The 19783-nt window shown below is 41.0% G+C and overlaps 1 protein-coding gene across 1 annotated transcript in view; it reads left to right on the top strand.

Moving 5' to 3' along the window:
• UBE3D (ubiquitin protein ligase E3D) overlaps positions 1 to 18655 on the top strand; it is a 71891-nt gene extending 53236 nt beyond the window's left edge. The window contains exon 9 of the mRNA XM_014958508.1: positions 17792 to 18655. Within this exon, the coding sequence (XP_014813994.1) occupies positions 17792 to 17812 (21 nt within the window). The 3' untranslated portion in view covers positions 17813 to 18655. The remainder of the gene's footprint in view (positions 1 to 17791) is intronic.
• Positions 18656 to 19783: the final 1128 nt, after the last annotated feature.

Genomic DNA, 19783 nt, shown 5'->3' with positions numbered 1-19783 from the left:
GTGACACTTATTAGTTACTCATGTTATGTCAGCCTTTCCCATCAAGGCAAAGCATGTATTCCTAATACAAAGCAACGTAGGAGTTGTAGGAGTGTGGCTCTTTGGCAACATTACTGGTGCTGATTAAAGTACTAATACTTATTAAAGCGTAAATGCTAACACCTAAAAATGTCATCATTGGATTATACTGCTTTCCCAACCTGCATTCCGATAGTTATGGAGCACTGAGTGTCTGATTAAATATTCCAAAATAATTCTCAGAACAATCTGTAATATTTTTTTTTACAACGAGATAATCATCTTGAAGAAGATGTTAAGTGACAGGAAAAAGAACTTCATGTGAAGACATTATCTTAGCCTCACATGCTGCTCTGTTTGTGCAAAAGTGATTTACCAGTCCCTTTTTGGCCATTCCTATAAAAATTGACAGTACTTTGGATTACCTAGAGTTCTTATTCAAATAAGCAAATATTGAGTGGTTTTGAAAGTCAGGCAATCTATTTTAGGTGTCCACCTGAAAGATTTCGGAGCCCGTTTCTCATCTTGTAAGCTTAAAAATACTAGAGATGGCCCTTTAGTAGGTGCAGCTTTGCTTTAATTAGTTTGTGTCATATTATAGAAAAGCACCTGAAGGGTTTGTGATGATAGCTCGACGTCGTGGGCAAGGACCTGAACCTGCAGAAGTTAATGTCAAAACTCTGATTGGCTTCAGCGGTGCAGAACTGGACTGCAAATGATTAAACCAGCCAGCTGGATATATTGTAGAGAAATAATTATTGCAGGCTCTCTCTGAAAGTTCCTCATTAACACTATTGCGTGTGAACTTTGCAAGCAAATGCTGGGAGCTAGTCTCTGATAGCTATTCGTTAGAAGAGTGGATTAATAACTGTGGCTGCTGGTTCGTGCAGAGGGGTTTCTGTTATTTTTTTTGTCATTTCTTTGAAGACTTCAAACAGTATAAATGATTTAAAGGCTTCACTCCACTAGATGGGGAAAAAGATGCTTATAGTGTAGTACTTGCTTACACTCTGCGGTTATTGATATAATACAGTATTTTTACGCTTGGCTAAGCATAGATTTTGAATAAAAGAATTTAATTAACACTGAATAGATGTTCCTCATAAGGGGAAAATTCTCTAGTTCTGTGTCATTAATGCTTCATGCTTCTAGGAGTTAACTAATTTAATTTCACTCCTGGTGTTCAAGGTCTGTGCTTTTCTTTCCTTCTGTCTTTCAGTCTTTGTTTGTGTTTTTATAGTTGGGAAGAGAAGATCAGCCAGAGAAATAAAACAAAGGGAAAAATGCAAGGCGTATTTTTTTTTCTTTATTTGGACTTTGTCTATTACACAGTGGACACCTATCTATGTGTATAAACTGTATGTAAGGTGAAAAATGAGGTCTGTGGAATGATCTCAGAGATTTAAAGACTAGAAAGTCTATTTTAAAAAGTCTGATAAAGGAAAAGGAATGATTTAAAATAATTAAAGGCAGGTAGGCGGAGTCACATTATAAAAGTAATCCTTGCACATATGAACAACCACACTCATTTAATTTGGTCAATTTGGCTTCATATGGCAAACAAGAGTTTGAGAGACCAAAACGCCTTTTGGGATTAGTCTTTTTTGAGTTTATTTGTCTATGCAGTACAACAGGATTTTGTATAAAATGCTTAAAATCATGACACAAAATGAATGAAATGTGGCAAACGTTCAAAGTTAATAAAAAAAACCCGTTCAAATTTTCTGTCGAGCAGTAAGGGATTTAGTGTGAGAAGTCCAGGAGAATGATTGTTTTTAAAGTCTGAAACAAACATTTTTGCAGTTTGCTTTTTTTCACTAACTTAGTACAATTGAATTAAAGGTTTTCAAGCAGAAATGTTAAGTGCCAGGTTTCGGTCTTTGCTAGTTCTTGATGTTTATCTTATAAAGCTGATATAGTTCTGAGCAACTTCAGGTTATTTCATTCAGACCTTAGGGTCATGCTCTGATCCTCAACTTTGGACCTTCCACATTTCTGTGTTCTTAATTATCATCTGTCTGCATTTCTACTAACTTATGCTATTTTTCATTGATTGAATTTTGTGCTTTTTTTTTTTTAATAAAATGCAGATAATTAGGTTTTAATAGCATATTTTTTAGTGGTCTTGCTCTAAGGAGTTTTAAACTATTTTGGAAGTCTTAGAACAGACCAATCCGCTATAATAATTATACTTCAATAATCCAGAATGATACCTCAAGGGAGCTATTACTCCAGTGTATAATTTGTTCATATGTACTTGTCTTTGATGGTAAAATTGGATTAAAAAAAAATAAGAAAAAGAATCTAAAGACAGAAACCGGAAAATTGATTCTTCTTGAAGGTCATTAATATTTTCTAAAAAGAAGATAAAAAATGAACATGAAAATCCCATTGTTAAAGAAATCGTGCTTACTTTGTTTTGAATAATACGATTTTTATCAGTACAAGAAAGGGTCTCTTAATAATAAAGCCTAATTGTTATTTTCATCTGGAACTGGAAAGTATTCAATGGCTGAAAAACAGCCAAAGAAAAAGAGAGGGGGGAAAAAGAAGCTTGAAGAGAATAATATTGATTGCATGGAGCTATGAGCTGAAGGATAGATTCATACCATATTGTAATATAAAGAAAAGAGGGTGTGAAGGAGGAGGGAAGGAGAAGAGAAGGTGAGTCAACCAAAACTGCAAGATAATGTTTAATTCTCAAGTATTTTCTGTCCAGTATTTGACTAAGTATCTTTCAAGTGAATAATAGAATTTGATATATAAAAAAGGAAGCTTAGGGAGGAAACTGAAAAGGGAAAGTGAAATTTGCACTGCATCTAAACCCCCCCCAAAAAGAGCAGAGTGGCAAAAGTCCAATTTCAGAGTTTTACAAAATATTGGAATGGTTTGTCTTGAAGGAGGCTGTTATGACCAATCTTTGTAAATAATCTTGTTCACTTCAAAGATGCCTGCAACAGAAATACTTACAGAATCACATGGTCATTGAGGTTGGAAATGACTTCTTGATGTCATCTGGTCCAGCCTCCTGCTAAAGCCCAGTCAGCTAGAACAGGTTGCCTGGGACCACGTCCAGATGGACTTTAAATATCTCCAGGGATGAAAACTCCACAACCTCCCTGAGAAACCTGTGCCAGTGTTCTACCATCCTCAAAGTATAAAAATATCTTCTTGTGTTTGGAAGGACTTTCATGCTCTTTAATTTGTGCTCATTGCCTCTTGTCCTATTAGTGGGCACTACTGGGAAGAGTCTGGCTCTCTCATCTTCACTCCCTCCGATCAGGTGATTATACACATCGCTATGATCCCCCTGGACCTTCTCTTCTCAAGGTTGAACAGTCCTAGCTCTCAACCTCTCCTTACATGAAAGATGCTCCAATGCCTCAGTCATCTTCATGGCCCTTTGTTAGCCCTTACCTCGCTTCAGTAAGTCCATATATTCCTTGTACTGGAGAGTCCAGGCCTGGACCCAGCCGTACAGATGTGACCTTACCAGAACTGAGTTGAGGTGAAGGATCACCTCCCTTGACTTCCTAGCAACACTTTTCCTTATGCAGATATACGTCCACTTCAAGTGTTCCGTAACCTGGTCCTTCTTCATCAAGGGTAAATCTTCTTCTTCCAGCCTTTCCTAGTGGTCTCAGGTGCCTGGGATTCCTCCAAATCCAGGCTGGTCTCACCAGTGGCAAAGAGGACATTGAATAACTTGGCCTTTTGGTGTCCTTTGTCAACAGGACCCCTGGTGACGTCCAGGCTAATGCTGTGCTACCTACTGCTTGTGTGTCATTGAGAACTGGAAAGAACCATGTCCTGGCTCACTTGGTTCTCATCCTTTGCTAAAATAGTTTGCTGTTCACTGTGATGGCTGTCATTATCATTTAATTAGAATGAATAGGGACTCAAAGAAGAGCATTGTAGGGTTGGCTGTACCCTGTTAGATGTTGCTCTAGATCTCTTCAGTGAGGGTTAGGTTGGGAGTGCAGATATTTGTCATGAATACAACAAGACTTTTTGCTGTTGCTGTAATCCAGACAGTTAACAAAATGCATGGATTTGGAGTTATCTCTGTCCCGAGGCAGCAATCTCTAAATAATCTCATTATCCCAGCCCACTGAGACAAGTAGTCCCTAAATATCCCATACATGTGTGCATATATGTGTAATAGCAGTTAATGTCTTTCACTGGCACCAGCGTTTTAGCATCTATTTTATTTTTAAATGGGTCTTGTTTCAGCCAGTTAGCCAGAGTGCTGCCAAAGCTGAGCTGTGGCTTTGCGGTGATAAATGGGTACAACTTGTCTCAAAATCCATGTTTTTGTTTTTTTTTTTTTGCTTGGATCCCTTTTCAGAATATGATGGGTGGCCTACTTTTTTGGGGATGAAAAATTATTTTCCTGTTCCTCTGTGACATTATGGGTCTTGTAAACTCTTGCACAGTCTTTTGGAGTAGGTGGCATTATTAGGATGGATATTAATTATTTTCAGACTGCTGATACATCACCTCTGCATGATCTATATTTGTCTCTTGAATGTTCCTCATCTCTTGCTAATTATATATGGTCTTGAGGGAACTGGTTTCCTAGGTTAAATAGACAAGTGTAAGACACGGAGTGTTTTTGAAGCGTGTTCAAGGGAGAGTTGATTCATGTCATCTACTCGTGTATTCTCAGCCCCCAGGTTTTTTCACCCTTTTGGGGTGGGCATACACTCGTGCTGCTCCCACCCTCCTGTCTGGGAGCAAGCTTCCCAAAGCCCCTTGCCCTCAAAGAAAGTAAACTCCTTTCTCTTGTGTTTCCAGGCTTGTTGAGCAAACTGATTATTTTGTTTCTGCTCTAAGAAAAATCAAATTTTTGTGTCTTTTTGCTGCCCCTTAATGTTTTTTTTCCTCTGTTCTATCCATTACTAGTTCTTAAACCCAGATTTAAGCTCTTCAGCAGATTTTGCAATTACTGTTAACACCAGTCATCTGAAACTGAGAAGGGGAAGAGCTTGTGTGGGTTTTATTCTGGTTGCTTATTTTGCTTATCTAAAAAAGTCTCTCTCCATCTTTTTTTTTTCCTTCCTTTCTCTTCTCTTCCCCCCACCTGCCAGCCCCTGAAAACTGGAAACATGAGAGGCCCTTGTCTGAGCATCGGATTAGGAGCCAGGAAATCCTGACTCTTTCCATGACTCATTGTGTGTGTCCTTGGGCAAGCTGTTACTATCACAGACAAAAGCTGCACGTAGCACTTGGCTGGAAAAATTAAAAGCATGGTGCCTGATTCAAGGAGATCATTTTCAAATTTAGATCCAAGCCTGGCAAAGGTGGAGAGGAAGGGGAAGGCTGCAGAAGAGGAATACTGGAGGAGCAGTTTGTTTGTGAGCTGCATAAATCCTCTGTGGAGGGAGATGGGTATTGCTCACTGTAATTTCTTTCCTGTTGAGGCCTTTGGTTCCATCAACTCAAGAATATACTGTGGTGGATAATGGACACACAGCCCTCAGTTTCAGAGTTCTTGCTTTCTTATTTGAAATGAAGTCGATAAATAAGTGATGCAAGAAGAAAGGGTGCACCCTTGTGTAGGTGAACCTGCACTCAGCTGCATAAATCCAACCCTCTGAGGGTTTTCTTGGGAGATGGCTTTGGTGGTTTTGATTAAACATATGTAAACCCTTGAGGTTTTCCCATTTGTTTGCTTTTGTCACATCTTGAAGGACATGCACCCTTCCTCGCAGTTTAGAAGAAGTAACAGAGGTATGCAAGAAGAGAGGGTGCACCCTTGTGTAGGTGAACCTGCACTCAGCTGCATAAATCCAACCCTCTGAGGGTTTTCTTGGGAGATGGCTTTGGTGGTTTTGATTAAACATATGTAAACCCTTGAGGTTTTCCCTTTTGTTTGCTTTTGTCACATCTTGAAGGACGTGCACCCTTCCTCGCAGTTTAGAAGAAGTAACAGAGGTCTTTGAAAGCAGCCAAGGTCTGGGGTTTCTAGGCATTGTCACTTGGAGGTATGGGAAGATAAATGGCATCATTTACCTATATTTTCCATGGTAAATCAGACGTGAAAATAACTTCCCAAAGCAACAGGAGATGGTATTATAGAGAAAGCTGCCTTGTCTATTGCTTATGTGACCTCTTTGGATAAGGCTGAATGGCATGAAAAGCTCTCTTCCGGACACAGTGCTTTCAGAGTGTATTTCCAGACTTTTTAATACTGTGTCTGTTCAGTGTTCATTCACGTGACACTGCCTTTAGCTTTATTTTGACTATTTTGATGGCCTGCACATTAGCTGTGGTGTCAAGGGTGGTAGTTTTATATTCAGCAGGAACTACTTGGTTTAAGGTAGCCCTTCCATCTCCCCTGGCCTCTTGTTCCTGGCAACTTGTCTTTTCCCTCTTCTCCTGAGTTACAACCCTTCCTTTTGGAAGGCCAATTTGTTTTCTTCCAGTTCAGAAGCTATCATTAACTGATGCATTCGTCAAAATTTTGCAATTCTGTCCCACCAGAGATTAAGTAGAGTCAGGGGCAGGAATCCATAAGCCATTCAAGAGTCTAAATTTGACTCCCAAAAGCAGTTCATTACATCAATAGTTGCCTCCCTTGGACAACTCAGTTAAATGGAGCTACTCAGAGCTGTTCATACGTGTGTGCAGAGTCAGTGATGGAGGGCCACGTTCAGCTTCGGCTCTTGTTGATGAGGTCATTAGAATCAAAAGGACATGTGACTTTGTCTCAGGTCAAAATTGTTTGCTCCAGTATTGTTTTCAAAGAGATAATCCTCTGTCGTCAGTCGTTTTAAAACCTTCCTTACTGTCTCGCTAATTTAATAGAGTAATTCTCTCCTGGGTGACTACTGACGAGAAAGACTTAGAAAGGATGCACCTCAAATGTACTGAAGTCAAATATAATTGTATTAAACCTTCTTAAAATGCAAAAATCATTCAATACCAGCAAAGTAAACATCTAGTGTGCAGAAATTACATTATTACGTTCTTCAGTCAGTTGTTTCACAGGCTGCAGGAAAGCTTTTTCGTAATGAAAGACATAAGGGACTTCCAGGTAGTCTAGACAACCGTTTTAGCTTCTTCTGATATACTTAGTCCAACTTTTGAGAGTCAACCATGCTGGAATTTCCCACAGCTGAGGACCCAAGCTGCAGACAGAGAGGCTTGCCTGTATCTCAGTAGTTAAATTTTATCTATATTCTACGTTATATCCTACTCTTATAAGAAATCATAATGAAATATGGCAATAAACAAAGTAATAATATACACTATTTGTCTTGCGACACCTTTCTTCCCCCACCATAAACCTTTGCTTTTAAAAATCGTTGTTTGATTTGCTTTTACTATTGTATGAAATTAGTAGTACATCTTGACACGAACAGGTTAAACTTGCAGGACTGGGGCTTGAGCACAGCCTACTGTCAAAAAACACACTTGAAAGCTTTTATCTTCAATTATCTTATTGTTGAGGAAAAGATATTCTAAAAATGGGGGATGTTGTATTTTGTTATGAAGCTTCAAGGTCAGTAACTATTCTTTTTACTAAGAAAAGAGCTGTTTTCATGAGTTTGAGCCTTGAAACGGATGGTTTCAGCTTTTCTTCTGACTGCAGCTGACAAAAGAATGTGTTCAATCCTTGGAAATCAAAATCAGTCTGACCTAGTAATGGCTGTAGGGATCTTGGAGGCCAGAAATCCACACTGTAAAAATACCTGATACAACTTGGGAGCTCAAATCTCACTGATAGTGGCCTTAAACTCCTACATTCTTCTGAGGCTTTGAGAATGTTTTATTCCCCAGCCAGCATTAAGCAGTCAAACTGTTGTTTATTGAATACCCGGCCTTTTAACAGGCATCTTGAGATTGTGCAAGAACAGGGTGACCTGGGACCAAAGGACAGCCCTGCTCAGACTGTGTCCCCCTGGGAACAAATCACAGAAGGCAAAGACATTTTCCTAAATACCCCTTGGTTGTTGTGATTTTGCGTTTTGTTTTGGGTGTCTCTCTGTTTCACGGGATACAGACGAATTATTTTTTCCCCTTCATCTTCTTGGTTAGTGTTTTTATTACAGCATATCATCTTCCAAACACCTGTTCCCATTTTAACTCAGTCCTAATCTCTTGCCAAAAGCTGAACTGGGGCAGGAATGCAATAGTCCCAATAAGGTGTTAAAAATAAAATAGTGGTTGATACTTAAATACCCATTTATATACACAAACAAATTAATCCTCATACCTCATGTGGGGAGGTTTTTATTCTCACTCTGGTTTTAACTGCCAGGAAGCAAAGAGAGAATTTAAGCAGCTAATTTTTCAAGCTTGCTTTTTTTTTTCCATAAAGTTTTCAGAAGATAACCCAGCAAAGACACCTGTTCAAACTATCTAGTTTCAGAGTTTTACTGAGCAATGCCATGTTCTCCTGTCATCTCCTCTACCTCGTTCCTTTGAGTTATGGTAGGTTGGCTGTTTGGACCATACTAATTGCATGTAAATGTGAGCACACAACCAAATACCTCTTGTTAAAAGATATGATTTATTTCTGTTGTTCTCTACCGTGTCTATTCTATGTCATGCCCCCTCGCCACGTCTTCTTGGTATTTCAAATGGCAGTTCTGGTACCATTTCTTAGCAATCAGGTTTAGGCGGACTTTCTTTTTGGATATAAATGAAACAGTTTGGAGAAGAAAGCAAAAATAAACTGGAACATCTCCTACCAGGCCATCAGCGGATGGAGTGTTAACCAGAAGTGGTTGGCTGGTTTCTTTTTGCCTCTTTGGTTCTGAAGTACTTTATCACAGTGGTTTTTAATATAGCTTTTCCCGACAATTGGTTTAAAGGCAGAGCAGGTGACCTCTGGTGCTGCTCCCTGGTTTCTCCTGTCGGTTTTACCTGTCTGGCTTTCTGTAGCATCTTGGTGTAAGAGATGAGAAGGTTGTCTTACGAGTGGCCTCAGGCTCTTAAGAGGCAGCTACGTTTGGACAAAGGGAGAAAAATTGATTTTCATTAAATTAAAACTCAAAAATGCATTGACCTACAACATTAAAAGCCATTGAGGGGCTGGAGCGTGTCCAGAGAAGGGCAACGAAGCTGGTGAGGGGTCTGGAGAACAAGTCTTGTGAGGAGAGGCTGAGGGAGCAGGGGGTGTTCAGCCTGGAGAAAAGGAGGCTGAGGGGAGACCTTATCGTTCTCTACAACTCCCTGAAAGGAGGGTGTAGAGAGGTGGGGGTCGGTCTCTTCTCCCAAGGAACAGGGGATGGGACAAGAGGAAATGGCCTCCAGTTGCACCAGTGGAGGTTCAGATTGGAGATTAGGAAAAATTTCTATACTGGAAGTGTTGTCAAGCCTTGGAATGGGTTGCCCAGAGAAGGTGTTGAGGCAGCATCCCTGGAGGTATTTAAAAGATGGGTTGAGGTTGACATATTGCTTAGTGACATGGTTTAGTGATGGTTTTTGTCAATGTTAGGTTGATAGTTGAACTAGATGATCTTAAATGTCCCTTCCAACCTAAACAATTCTGTGGTTAATATCTAATGGCTCTGGTGTCTTGCCAGTGCTGAATCCTGCAAATAACTGTATTGCTGTTAAACTGAGGGTTGTGGAGAGCACGAGGGAAACCCAAATAATTTTTTAAGTTGGTACTTGTTTGATAGCCTTGATAATGCATGGCACCAATTACGTATCTGTTTCATTTAGTGTGAATGCATGTCTGCACCTTAGTTTTTAGCAGGAGATACAGCTTTCTCCTCTTTTCTCCTTATGTTTACAGTTCAGTTCCTTGTTCTCTTTAGCTTTCCACTGTGTTGCTTCTAAAATTGAAATAGTCGAAGCCTGCTATTTTTACTCTCATTAAGGGCAAGGGAGGGAAGGGAGAAAAAAGACAAGAAACACACGCAAGAAACAGGCATCTCCAGCCAGGCCCTGAAGGGGATTCTGACTCGCAGATTTTACCCACTGCTGCAGCTGAGAAACAAACAATTATTTTTGTGGTAACCTTACTTTTTTTCTAGGGAAACAGTGTGAGCAACTCTGTGTGGAGACTTTTGTCTCCTACTGTAGCGTATGAGTCATAGCACAGGCTGGAGGTAAATCCCCACGAAAGGTGTATGGTGTGGGTTTAGGGGAGAAGGACTCATTGGCATGAGGAGAAAAGTGTTAGGGGAAGTGGTGAAAAATAGGAGAAAGAAGATTTGAGTGAGTGTGGTGAATGGTTCAATATTAGCCAATAATAGAGAAAATACTAATTTATGGTGAAGGATTCATTTGAGCTGGAAAAATAAGGCAGTGTATTTACTACTATAAGAATGAGAAGAGAAGAGATAAGAGAAGACTGAGAAGGGGATCTCTTCAGTGCTGACCATTATCTAAAGGGTGGGTGTCAAGAGGATGGGGTCAGACTCTTCTCAGTGGTGCCCAGTGATAGGACAAGGTAAAACAGACACAAACTGGAACACAGGAAGTTCTGTCTGAACATGAGGAAAACTTTTACTTTGAGCAGAGCACTTGAAGAGGCTGCCCAGAGAGGGTGTGGAGTCTCCTTCTCTGGAGACATTCTAAACCTGCCTGGACACGTTCCTGTGGGACCTGCTCTGGGTGACCCTGCTCTGGCAGGGGGTTGGACTAGATGATCTCCAGAGGCCACTTCCAAACCCCACAATTCTGTGATTCTGTGAAACTGGCCCAGAACAAATCCTGCTGTGACATGGAGGGCTGCGTGTGGAATGGGGCTAGAGTGTGGGTCTTGGAAAGGGTGGCCAACACGACCTTCTCTAATTCAGCTTTGTGCAACACCTTTCAGCAAGACTAAACAGTTTTCATATGTTCCAGTTTGTCATGCCAAGGATTAATTTCTTTGCTTGTCTCTAGCTTCAGGATGTAGCAAGAATGCAGTGGCTTGTTTGCTTTAGGTTACCGTGTGTCTCCCAACTGCCCGTAGATGTATGTGCTGAAACAAATGTCTTTTCTATGGCAATTTAAGGCCACTTGATGCAGAAAAATACGTGTTGCTTGGATTGCCTGATTAGTGTGAGGTTCGGCATGGTAATTACTACAGTAAAAGCCAAACATCATCTGGTGTTGGCTAAGAAAATCCTAAATTCTGTGGGTTTTGTAGCTTGGTTCGCTTTGGATCACTAATTGCAATGCAACATTAGTACTAAGTTCCATCCCCCACTGTGGTTTTCATTCAAGAGAGAAACTGTATTTAAGTCTAACGAAGGTAAATAATACTGCTGTTTCTGTGCCTGTCTTAATGGTGGGTGCCACAAGAAGTAACGTCTGCAGTGGGAATAAGTGGTAGAGGCTAATGAGGAAGGCTGGGCAAAAGACAAAATAAAGCCACAAAGTTTTGGGGATTCTCATATCTAGATGCAAAGAAACAAAAGATTAATAGCATTCTCAACTTAACCTTAAAAAAACAACCCCAAAAAACCTTTTTATTTTTTTTCACACAAAGAACTACTTGATCTAAAATAAAGAAAAAATCGGTTGTCTTCATAGAAAATAAGGAACAGGCAGAGATTTATTTTCTACTGTTTTTGCAGCTGTTTTTGGTTTTCCCTCTAAAGCTTGGGCAGGCTTCAGCATGCAACTGTTATATTAGCAAAGAGATAACTTGAAGTTCACATGCACAGCCTGGGACTTTGGAGGAATGTCTTGCTTTTTCTCATCTATCTCTGTCACATTTCAAATCCAGCTTCATTCTTGTAAGAAATTAATGGTTTTAGGAAGGATTAGTTGAAATAATACATGCTGATTTATAGATGGATTTATTTCATAAATCCTGAAGGGGCATTACCAGATTGAGAAATCATATTTAAAAAAAGAAATCCTTGCTTTGGTCACAATTAATTCCACTAGCAATTGAATTAAAGGAATCTTGAATTCTCTTTCTGCTTGGCTGTTTTGGTTGTATTTTATGTCTTCCCAAGCTTGGACAGAAGAAGAAAGTGATTTATCAGAGTGACGTTCTCCTAATAGGTTTCCTCCTGCAATGGAGACTGGAAAGCCCATAGATCTACAGTGCCTTTCATGTTGTACAGGAGAGGACTTGCCATTCCTCAGCCTTCTCCTAGAAGTGCTGAGGAGTTGTCCTTTTAGATGAAAAGTCTACTGAAACCAAGTTCTCCCCAGTTTTTGTGGCCACCTGGGTTCTTCTGCTTCTGTGGTAGTGTAGCACTGACCAAAAATCTGTTTCCTGTAGGACTGTAGAGCTGCTTGAAGTGGCTTCTCTTTGAGATGGGAAATTTCTTGCAGGTACATATGCTAAAGAATAATGTTGACCTCCTGTGATGTGAGTGAGGTAAGAGTCCTTCAAAAAATATCCTGTCCTCCACACCCAAATCTCAGCCCCATGGGGGTTGGTGGGTCAGAATGCAAAGCTGCCATTCCACACACCCTTATTCTTCAATCCAATTTGAAGGTTTTTCTCTTGTCAGGATAACATAGTTCCACAACCTGTGCTTCTGTTGACTTCATTGTCACCGTCACCACATTGTCCTCTGCAGCAGGGAGCTGTGAGACTATTCTGGATATATTTTAGTGTCTATCTCCACTGGAAGTCCAGCATGATAGCAATAGTCATGAAGGATTTTATACTGACTCTAGATTTTAGCATCTTATTTGATTAAATATTTCAAACTTGGCTTGTCCAACCAGATCTGTTCAGTCAACCTGTAGTAATTGGTTTAGTGACCTTTTCAAGGGACTTGTACTCCTCTAGTGGCATTTTTGTTTGAAACTCTTTGTTTTCCATAGCAAAGACTTAAGTAATTCTTACCAGCCTGGTGGTGTGAAGCTCTGCTGCTGTGAGCATGGGCTGGTGGTTCCTCGGTTTGCTTAGTCCAAAAATGCCAAGGAAGGGTAATTACATAAAACACTTTTTCATATTCTGATGCCTGCTCAAGACCAGATGTCTCACCGGGTGGCATTTAAAGCATGTTGGGAAACTTTCCCTGTCTGAGACAACTTGAAACAATTATTTTTGACGTGTTGTGGTAAGTGGCTGGCGTTGATTGGCTGTGGAGGGGACATTAGAGCAGTCAAGTCTGCTTCCATGACCCCTGTGGCACAGGGGGAACAGGGACGGAGTGATGTGACATTCAGCCTGGAGTGTAGAAAAAAAAGAGAATTAAACATTAGCGTAACAGAGGGCAACTTTGCAGGTGGAGTACAGCCAGGGAGTTTGCAGGCTACCACGAGGCCATCTTAAGGCAAGTAAATCCTACCCTGTCAAGGCAGGAACATCTCTGGATCCTCTCATTCTTCTAGTAGTAAATACACTGCCTTCCTCTCCAGTTTCCTCTAAAAATGCCTTTGGCACTTCCCCGGGAGCAGCCTCAGAGAGGGAGGGGTAATACGCAACAGCCTGGTGGCCTCCAGTCTGGAAAAGACAGCTGCTTTTTTATGGGTCTGTGGATTCAGTGGGGGCGAGTGTAAATATAGCAGTTAATGTTCTCTCACGTCTCTGCTCATCTAACACCATCTGCTTTGTGTCCGTTCATTCACGCCGGTGCCAAGGTGTATTTCTGGAATGGGTTATTTGTGTATCGGCGGACGTGGTCCATGACCCTTAGGTGAGAGTGAGTATGTAAACTGTGCGGTGGGAGTAGGCAGGAGAGCTCTTCAGGTTTCAGGTGGTTATTTATAATTAGCTCTTGCCAATAGTTGCTTATCCACAGGGTCACGGTAACAGCAGAGAAGGGCAATGGAGCTGGTGAGGGGTCTGGAGAACAAGTCTTCTGAGGAGCAGCTGAGGGAGCTGGGGGTGTTCAGCCTGGAGAAAAGGAGGCTGAGGGGAGACCTTCTCGCTCTCTACAACTCCCTGAAAGGAGGGTGTAGCCAGGGGGGGTCGGTCTCTTCTCCCAAGGAACAGGTGCTAGGACATGAGGAAATGCCCTCAAGTTGCACCAGGGGAGGTTCAGATTGGATATTAGGAACAATTTCTATACTGAAAGTGTTCTCAAGCATTGGAATGGGCTGCCCAGGGAAGGAGTTGAGGCAGCATCCCTGGAGGTATTTAAAAGACAGGTTGAGGTTGACATATTGCTTAGTGACATGGTTTAGTGATGATTTTTATCATTGTTAGGTTGATGGTTGGACTGGATGATCTTAAATGTCCCTTTCAACCTAGACAATTCTGTGATTCTGTGTTTATTGGTTCTGGTGGTGGTGCACAAATGGGAAGGGGACTCGGAGAAGGCAATGTTCCTTTGGCATCCACAGCTTCTCTGGGCAGCCGGTTCCAGTGCCTCACCACCCTCACAGGAAAGAATTTCTTCCTGAGATGTCATCCCAATCTCCCCTCTTTCAGTTTAAAACTGTTACCCCTCATCCTATGGCTCCCCTCCCAGATCAAGAGTCCTTCCCCTTCTCTCCTGTAGCCCCTTTGGGACTAGAAGGGGCTCTAAGGTCTCCCTGGAGCCTTTTCTTCTCCAGGCTGAACATCCAACCTTTCAACCTAGACAATTCTGTGATTCTGTGTTTATTGGTTCTGGTGGTGGTGCACAAATGGGAAGGGGACTCGGAGAAGGCAATGTTCCTTTGGCATCCACAGCTTCTCTGGGCAGCCGGTTCCAGTGCCTCACCACCCTCACAGGAAAGAATTTCTTCCTGAGATGTCATCCCAATCTCCCCCCTTTCAGTTTAAAACTGTTACCCCTCATCCTATGGCTCCCCTCCCAGATCAAGAGTCCTTCCCCTTCTCTCCTGTAGCCCCTTTGGGACTAGAAGGGGCTCTAAGGTCTCCCTGGAGCCTTTTCTTCTCCAGGCTGTACATCCAAAACTCTCTCAGCCTGTCTTCATGGGAGAGATGCTTCAGCCGTCTGATCATCTTCATGGCCCTCCACTGGACCCGTTCCAGCAGCATTTGCCATTGTTTGTAGGCTGTCGCCTCATTGGCGTGTCATCAAGGTTTCCTCTGCAGTTGGTCAATCACACTCTCACAGGGGCAGGATTAAAGCCTGGGTATCTCTTACTCACAGATCGTCTGCTTGCAGCAGATAGGATTTAAGGCAGCAGTGGAACTTGTGTTCTTCTAAAGCACATTGTAATGTGATGAACTGTGTGCGGTAGTATTTAAAAATTGGTTTAATGTTCCAAGAAGACAACAATAAAATGTCTTTTATGCATCTAAGCTTCAGTTCTGAGACTAGTAGTGGAGTTTTGTGCTTTGGTGTGCAATGGAAAAGCAAAACCAGAGCAGTCATATTTCAGGAAGCGTTTGTAGGTTTAATAGGTTCATTATTTTCTTCTGCTGAGACTAAAGCATGTGTAAGCATATGTAACTACTTGCAACCCACTATTTTCCTTTATAATTATGCAGGACTAAACAAGAAGTGCAATTCCCTCTCTAATACTGAAGAGAAATTCTGTCGTGTATCTTCCACCTGCTTGTGTTTAACTCTTGGGAGAGACATAGGTATTAGAAATTCTGTGTCCTCAGCTTTGAGAGAAATAGACAGAGATCTTTATTTATGCACGATCCATTTGGTCTCCTTTAAAGAAAATGAAAACATAAGAACATTTTAAAAGTTTGTGTTAGAGCACGGGAATGCATCTTTTGGCATACAAGTTGTTTTTCTCTTTTGTTGAAATAAGGATCTGGTTTCTTTTCTGTTTTGTTTTTTTGGGGTTTTTTTTGTTTTGGTTTTTTTTTGCAGCTGATTGAAAGATTGAATTGTTTTCCCTTTGCTTAGCCGAGAAAATAATTTTCTCCTGGTGCTGCGTTTCCTCTGTCTGTTGTCAGCTTCCCGAGACAGATTGTATGCACTGGATTTGCAGATTGTATTTCTTTAAAATATATTGTTTAGCTGCCTCTAGTCATGCTTCTGCTTCTCCTACAGCAGTCATCGCTCTGCCCGCTCACCCAGTGCTACCACTTGGGTAGAAGAGATTTCTTTCCAGCAGCTTCTGCCATCTGGAACCGCCGCCTTCTCTCTCCTTCCTTCACTAGATCACCATAACTTTTTCAAATATTTTCTGGAACTATAACTTCTTTTCTTTCACCTCTCACTCCTCAGTGTTTGACTCTGCAACTCGATGCTTAATTTAGTAGGAAATGCCCTTACCCCCACTGTTTTCCCTCAGATTTTTATCATATGAAGTCAGAAAAATGCTTTGAGGCACAGCTTGATGAAACACTCTGTAAAATAAAATGTTATTAGAAAGTTTCAGAAAGACTGAAACCTGTAACCCCATAACTGCTTTCTCCCTACTGAGGAAAAAATAGTGCCAGCCTCCGTTTTTGTAGCTTCTGGTAAAAGGGTTTCCACCAACACAATATTGTTTTTCCATTCATCTGGGTGTGTGTATGGACAAAATTGTCACCGAGTCGTAGAATGGCTGAGGCTGGAGGACACCTCTGGAGACTGCCCAGAAAAACCCATTTTGTGAGATAAATCATTTGTTTGCCTGCGGTATTCTACTGCTCCCTCTGTATTGATATCTCTTAAAATGCTTGAAAATGTGAAGTTTATGTTTGTTGGTTATCCAGAGGTCTTAGCAGCTTCTGGCTCTGTGGAAACCAACAGGGATGGAGTGCTGAGATGCACTTGATACTCTGAGATAGAATAAGATTGTTGTCTTCAGAAATAGTTGAGAGGAAATGAAAAAACAACATCTTCTATCATATAAGTAAGTATGCTAGAGTACAAAAATCAGTTCTTAATGATGGATTAATACAGGTATCTCGAGTCCTTTAAGAAGAGGACAATGTGCTGAGATAAGGTCAATAAAATATCCTTGAATAAACTGATGAGAGAAGAGACTTTTATTCTGAATTTAGTGATAAACCCTAGGTTGTAGATCAGATAGCTGTTTGGCATGTTGTTTTTCTTTCGAAGTGCACTAGCAGTGGTGAAATACTGGGTTTGCAGAGTACACTGAAAGAGCTGCTGCTAGACCTGCAAGAGGCCAGCAGTTGTCTGTCTTGGAGAGAAAGTATCCCAATACATGGAGAACTGGGGGAGAACCATTTAGTCCCACCTTCCCGATCTGGAGTAATTAATTTATTATGTAGACCATAAAGTTTACTACTGTTTGGAAATCCAAGAGCATCTACAGTAACAGTGATGATAAAGAAATATTTTATATGCTTTGTATTGAACTTTGGATAAAGTGGAACTTTAGAAGTGCTTTAGTTTCACTGGGTTTTGTTTATGGAACATTGTGTGTTGCAGGTGTTTTTAAATGATTTTTGTGTGTTATCCCTTTTTTGTCAACTGAAGGAGTGATCTAGTGTGCTCTTTTCATTCACATCGGTAGTAAATATAAATACAGACAGTGATAAATGATTACTTTTGATGTTTTTCATTTCATTGGGCAGTAGGGGAGCCTAGCAGTCTAGGGAAATGTGTTGCAAATAATCCTCTCAAAGGAGTGAAAAATCCTATTTCATGCATTGTAAAATACAGCAAGTAGTCAAATTAAACAAATATATCCACTCTAATGATACCTCAAAACTGTGTATCAAAGGGGCCTGCAATCTTGGGCAGAAAAATCTGCTTTAAGTTCTGAATCTTACAAATTGAGATGGTTATTGCTTCCCTTGATTTTTCTTTTTCTTCTTTGCAATGTGATAAGAGTAAACTTGGGAATTTTTAAGAGACATCTATTAGGTAGAACAGTGGTGGAAAAGTAACACTGCTCTCAAATACAGCCTCTGCTATCTTATTGCGTGTGTTATTTTTTTGAAGTGAAAAGATGATTATAATGTGTAATTTCAGTTATACAATGAAACATCTTTGTTTTACCTGCAGTGTTGGGACTAATTGCTTTTTGCTTCCTTTTACAGGTCGCCTTTTTGAAGATGTGAAGAATACAGATACCTGTGTTGAAAATTCTTCTCAAATTGCTTTTCAGAAGAAAAGTACAGATAACTTCCAACAGTGTGACTTCTAGAAAAAAATCCAGTGGTGATACAGGACAGAATGGGGGGTGTGGTGTGTTGTTCTTCGTATTGGGATGTGTTTCAAAACCAAAGAGGGAGAGTCAACTTTTGCATCTGGTACGTTCTTAGATGTAATTCTTCAGAGTGACTTACCTGTCACATCGAGCTGGGACGACTGTTATGATCTCTTCATTGCCAAAACCAAATTATTTATGTGTCTTAGCACTGCCTTTATCAGACAGTGTTTGATAGTGACCTGTATGTCCCTACCTGGTAGCAAAGGGAGGTTTTAAACCATTTAACGTCATGAATACTAACGAAAGTTCTTCACTTTCTTTTTTCTGGTAAAGTTAGAGGTCCGTCTTTAAAATATAAATCTGGTTTTCGTCAGACTTAGATGTTTGTCATGTATATTGTTTCCACAGTAAGGTTTACCTTCGTTCTTGAGAGAGAAGGAGGACATTTTCTGTATTCCTACTCCTCATGTAGAATTTTTTTAAATTGATAAAGTTCTGGAGAAACTTACTCATGAAATGATCATCATGTGGGACGTGACCCTGCGAAGTGTTGGACACCTTCTTTGGGTTTTACACATCCAGAGATGAGTAGCTGAGACCTCCCAGAACCCAGTCTGGATATCATCTTATTTTTATGTTGTTATTTTGGTTTTCAGTATTGAAGGAAGAACAAAAATATTCTGAGTTTTGTATTCAGGGACTAAATTATCTAGCTCCAAGGTATTTTGTCTACGCACCAATGTTCAGTCATTTTAGGAATAAAATATATTTTCTACATCAGTTTACTGTTTTTTCTGCTTAATTTCTCTGGCAGTTTCAGCTTCCCAGAACATGACTGAGCAATTTACAGGTGGAAGACGTTTGTATCACACAGAAATACTCCAACTTTAAATTCTTTTCTGACCTATTTAAATGACCCCCGTTGTGGTTTGTGTGCATGCAGCAATTTCAGGTCAGAGAATATTTATGCTTTTGAGGCTTAATCTCTCTCATGTCTTGCCTCATTTGGGATTGTGACTGTAAAGAGTTAATCTCTCTCTGGTAACATACAGGGTTCCAGAATGATTGTTTTTTTGGGGAGAAAAACGTTTCCAGAGATGAAAGAAAAATCAGCTCCATCCTGTGTGGTCTGTGCTGTGGTTTGGATTGGTGGTTTGGATTTCTGGCTCCACAAATCCACCCAATTCACCAAAATATTGGTGTACCAGTAGCAGACTGATGTTTTGGCTGTAGCTGAACCTTCCGTTTCCCACTCTGCCCCAACCTTACCCCAGTGACTAGGCTGAGAGTGGACAAGAAGTTAGGAGCTGGGGGAGGACACACGGTGGGGAGAACTGACCTGAGTTGGCCAAAGGGACGTTCTGTACCGCACGGCATCAGGCACAGCAGTAAGAACTTGGGGTAGAGGAAGAACGAGGGAAAGGGGCCTCTTCCAAGGTGGTGGTTGCTCAGAGAGTAGCTGGACATCGGTCTGCTTGTGGGAGGTGACGACTTATTTGCTTTGCATCCCTTGGTTTTGTGGTGGTTTGGTTTATTTCCTCTTTCCTTCACTTACTAAACAGTCTTTTCTCTTGACCCACAAGTTTTCTTGCTTTTGCTTTTCCTGTTCTCTGCCCCATCATGCTGGTGGAGGAACGGAGGTGGGAACTGAGCAGCTGGGTGGCTGCTTAGCTGCTGGTGATGGTCGACCCACCATAATCGCAAGGAGAAATTGTGAAGTCCCCAAAAGAAAAAAGAATAAATCTTTCTGTTCCAGCTTCCCTCCCATGTGGGGACATTCTCTTTCCCTGGGTTCCCACTGGCCACAGCCGTCCATCTGTGTCTGTACGAGGGGCAGGACAATTTGACACAGCGCCCTTTCCTTGGTTCTAGCTCCAAG

This window comes from Calidris pugnax, unplaced genomic scaffold (assembly GCF_001431845.1).
Source record: "Calidris pugnax isolate Ruff unplaced genomic scaffold, ASM143184v1 scaffold251, whole genome shotgun sequence".
Lineage (NCBI taxonomy): Eukaryota > Metazoa > Chordata > Aves > Charadriiformes > Scolopacidae > Calidris > Calidris pugnax.
Note: the sequence above shows the minus strand (reverse complement) of the source record. Positions and strands in the feature narration are given on the sequence as shown.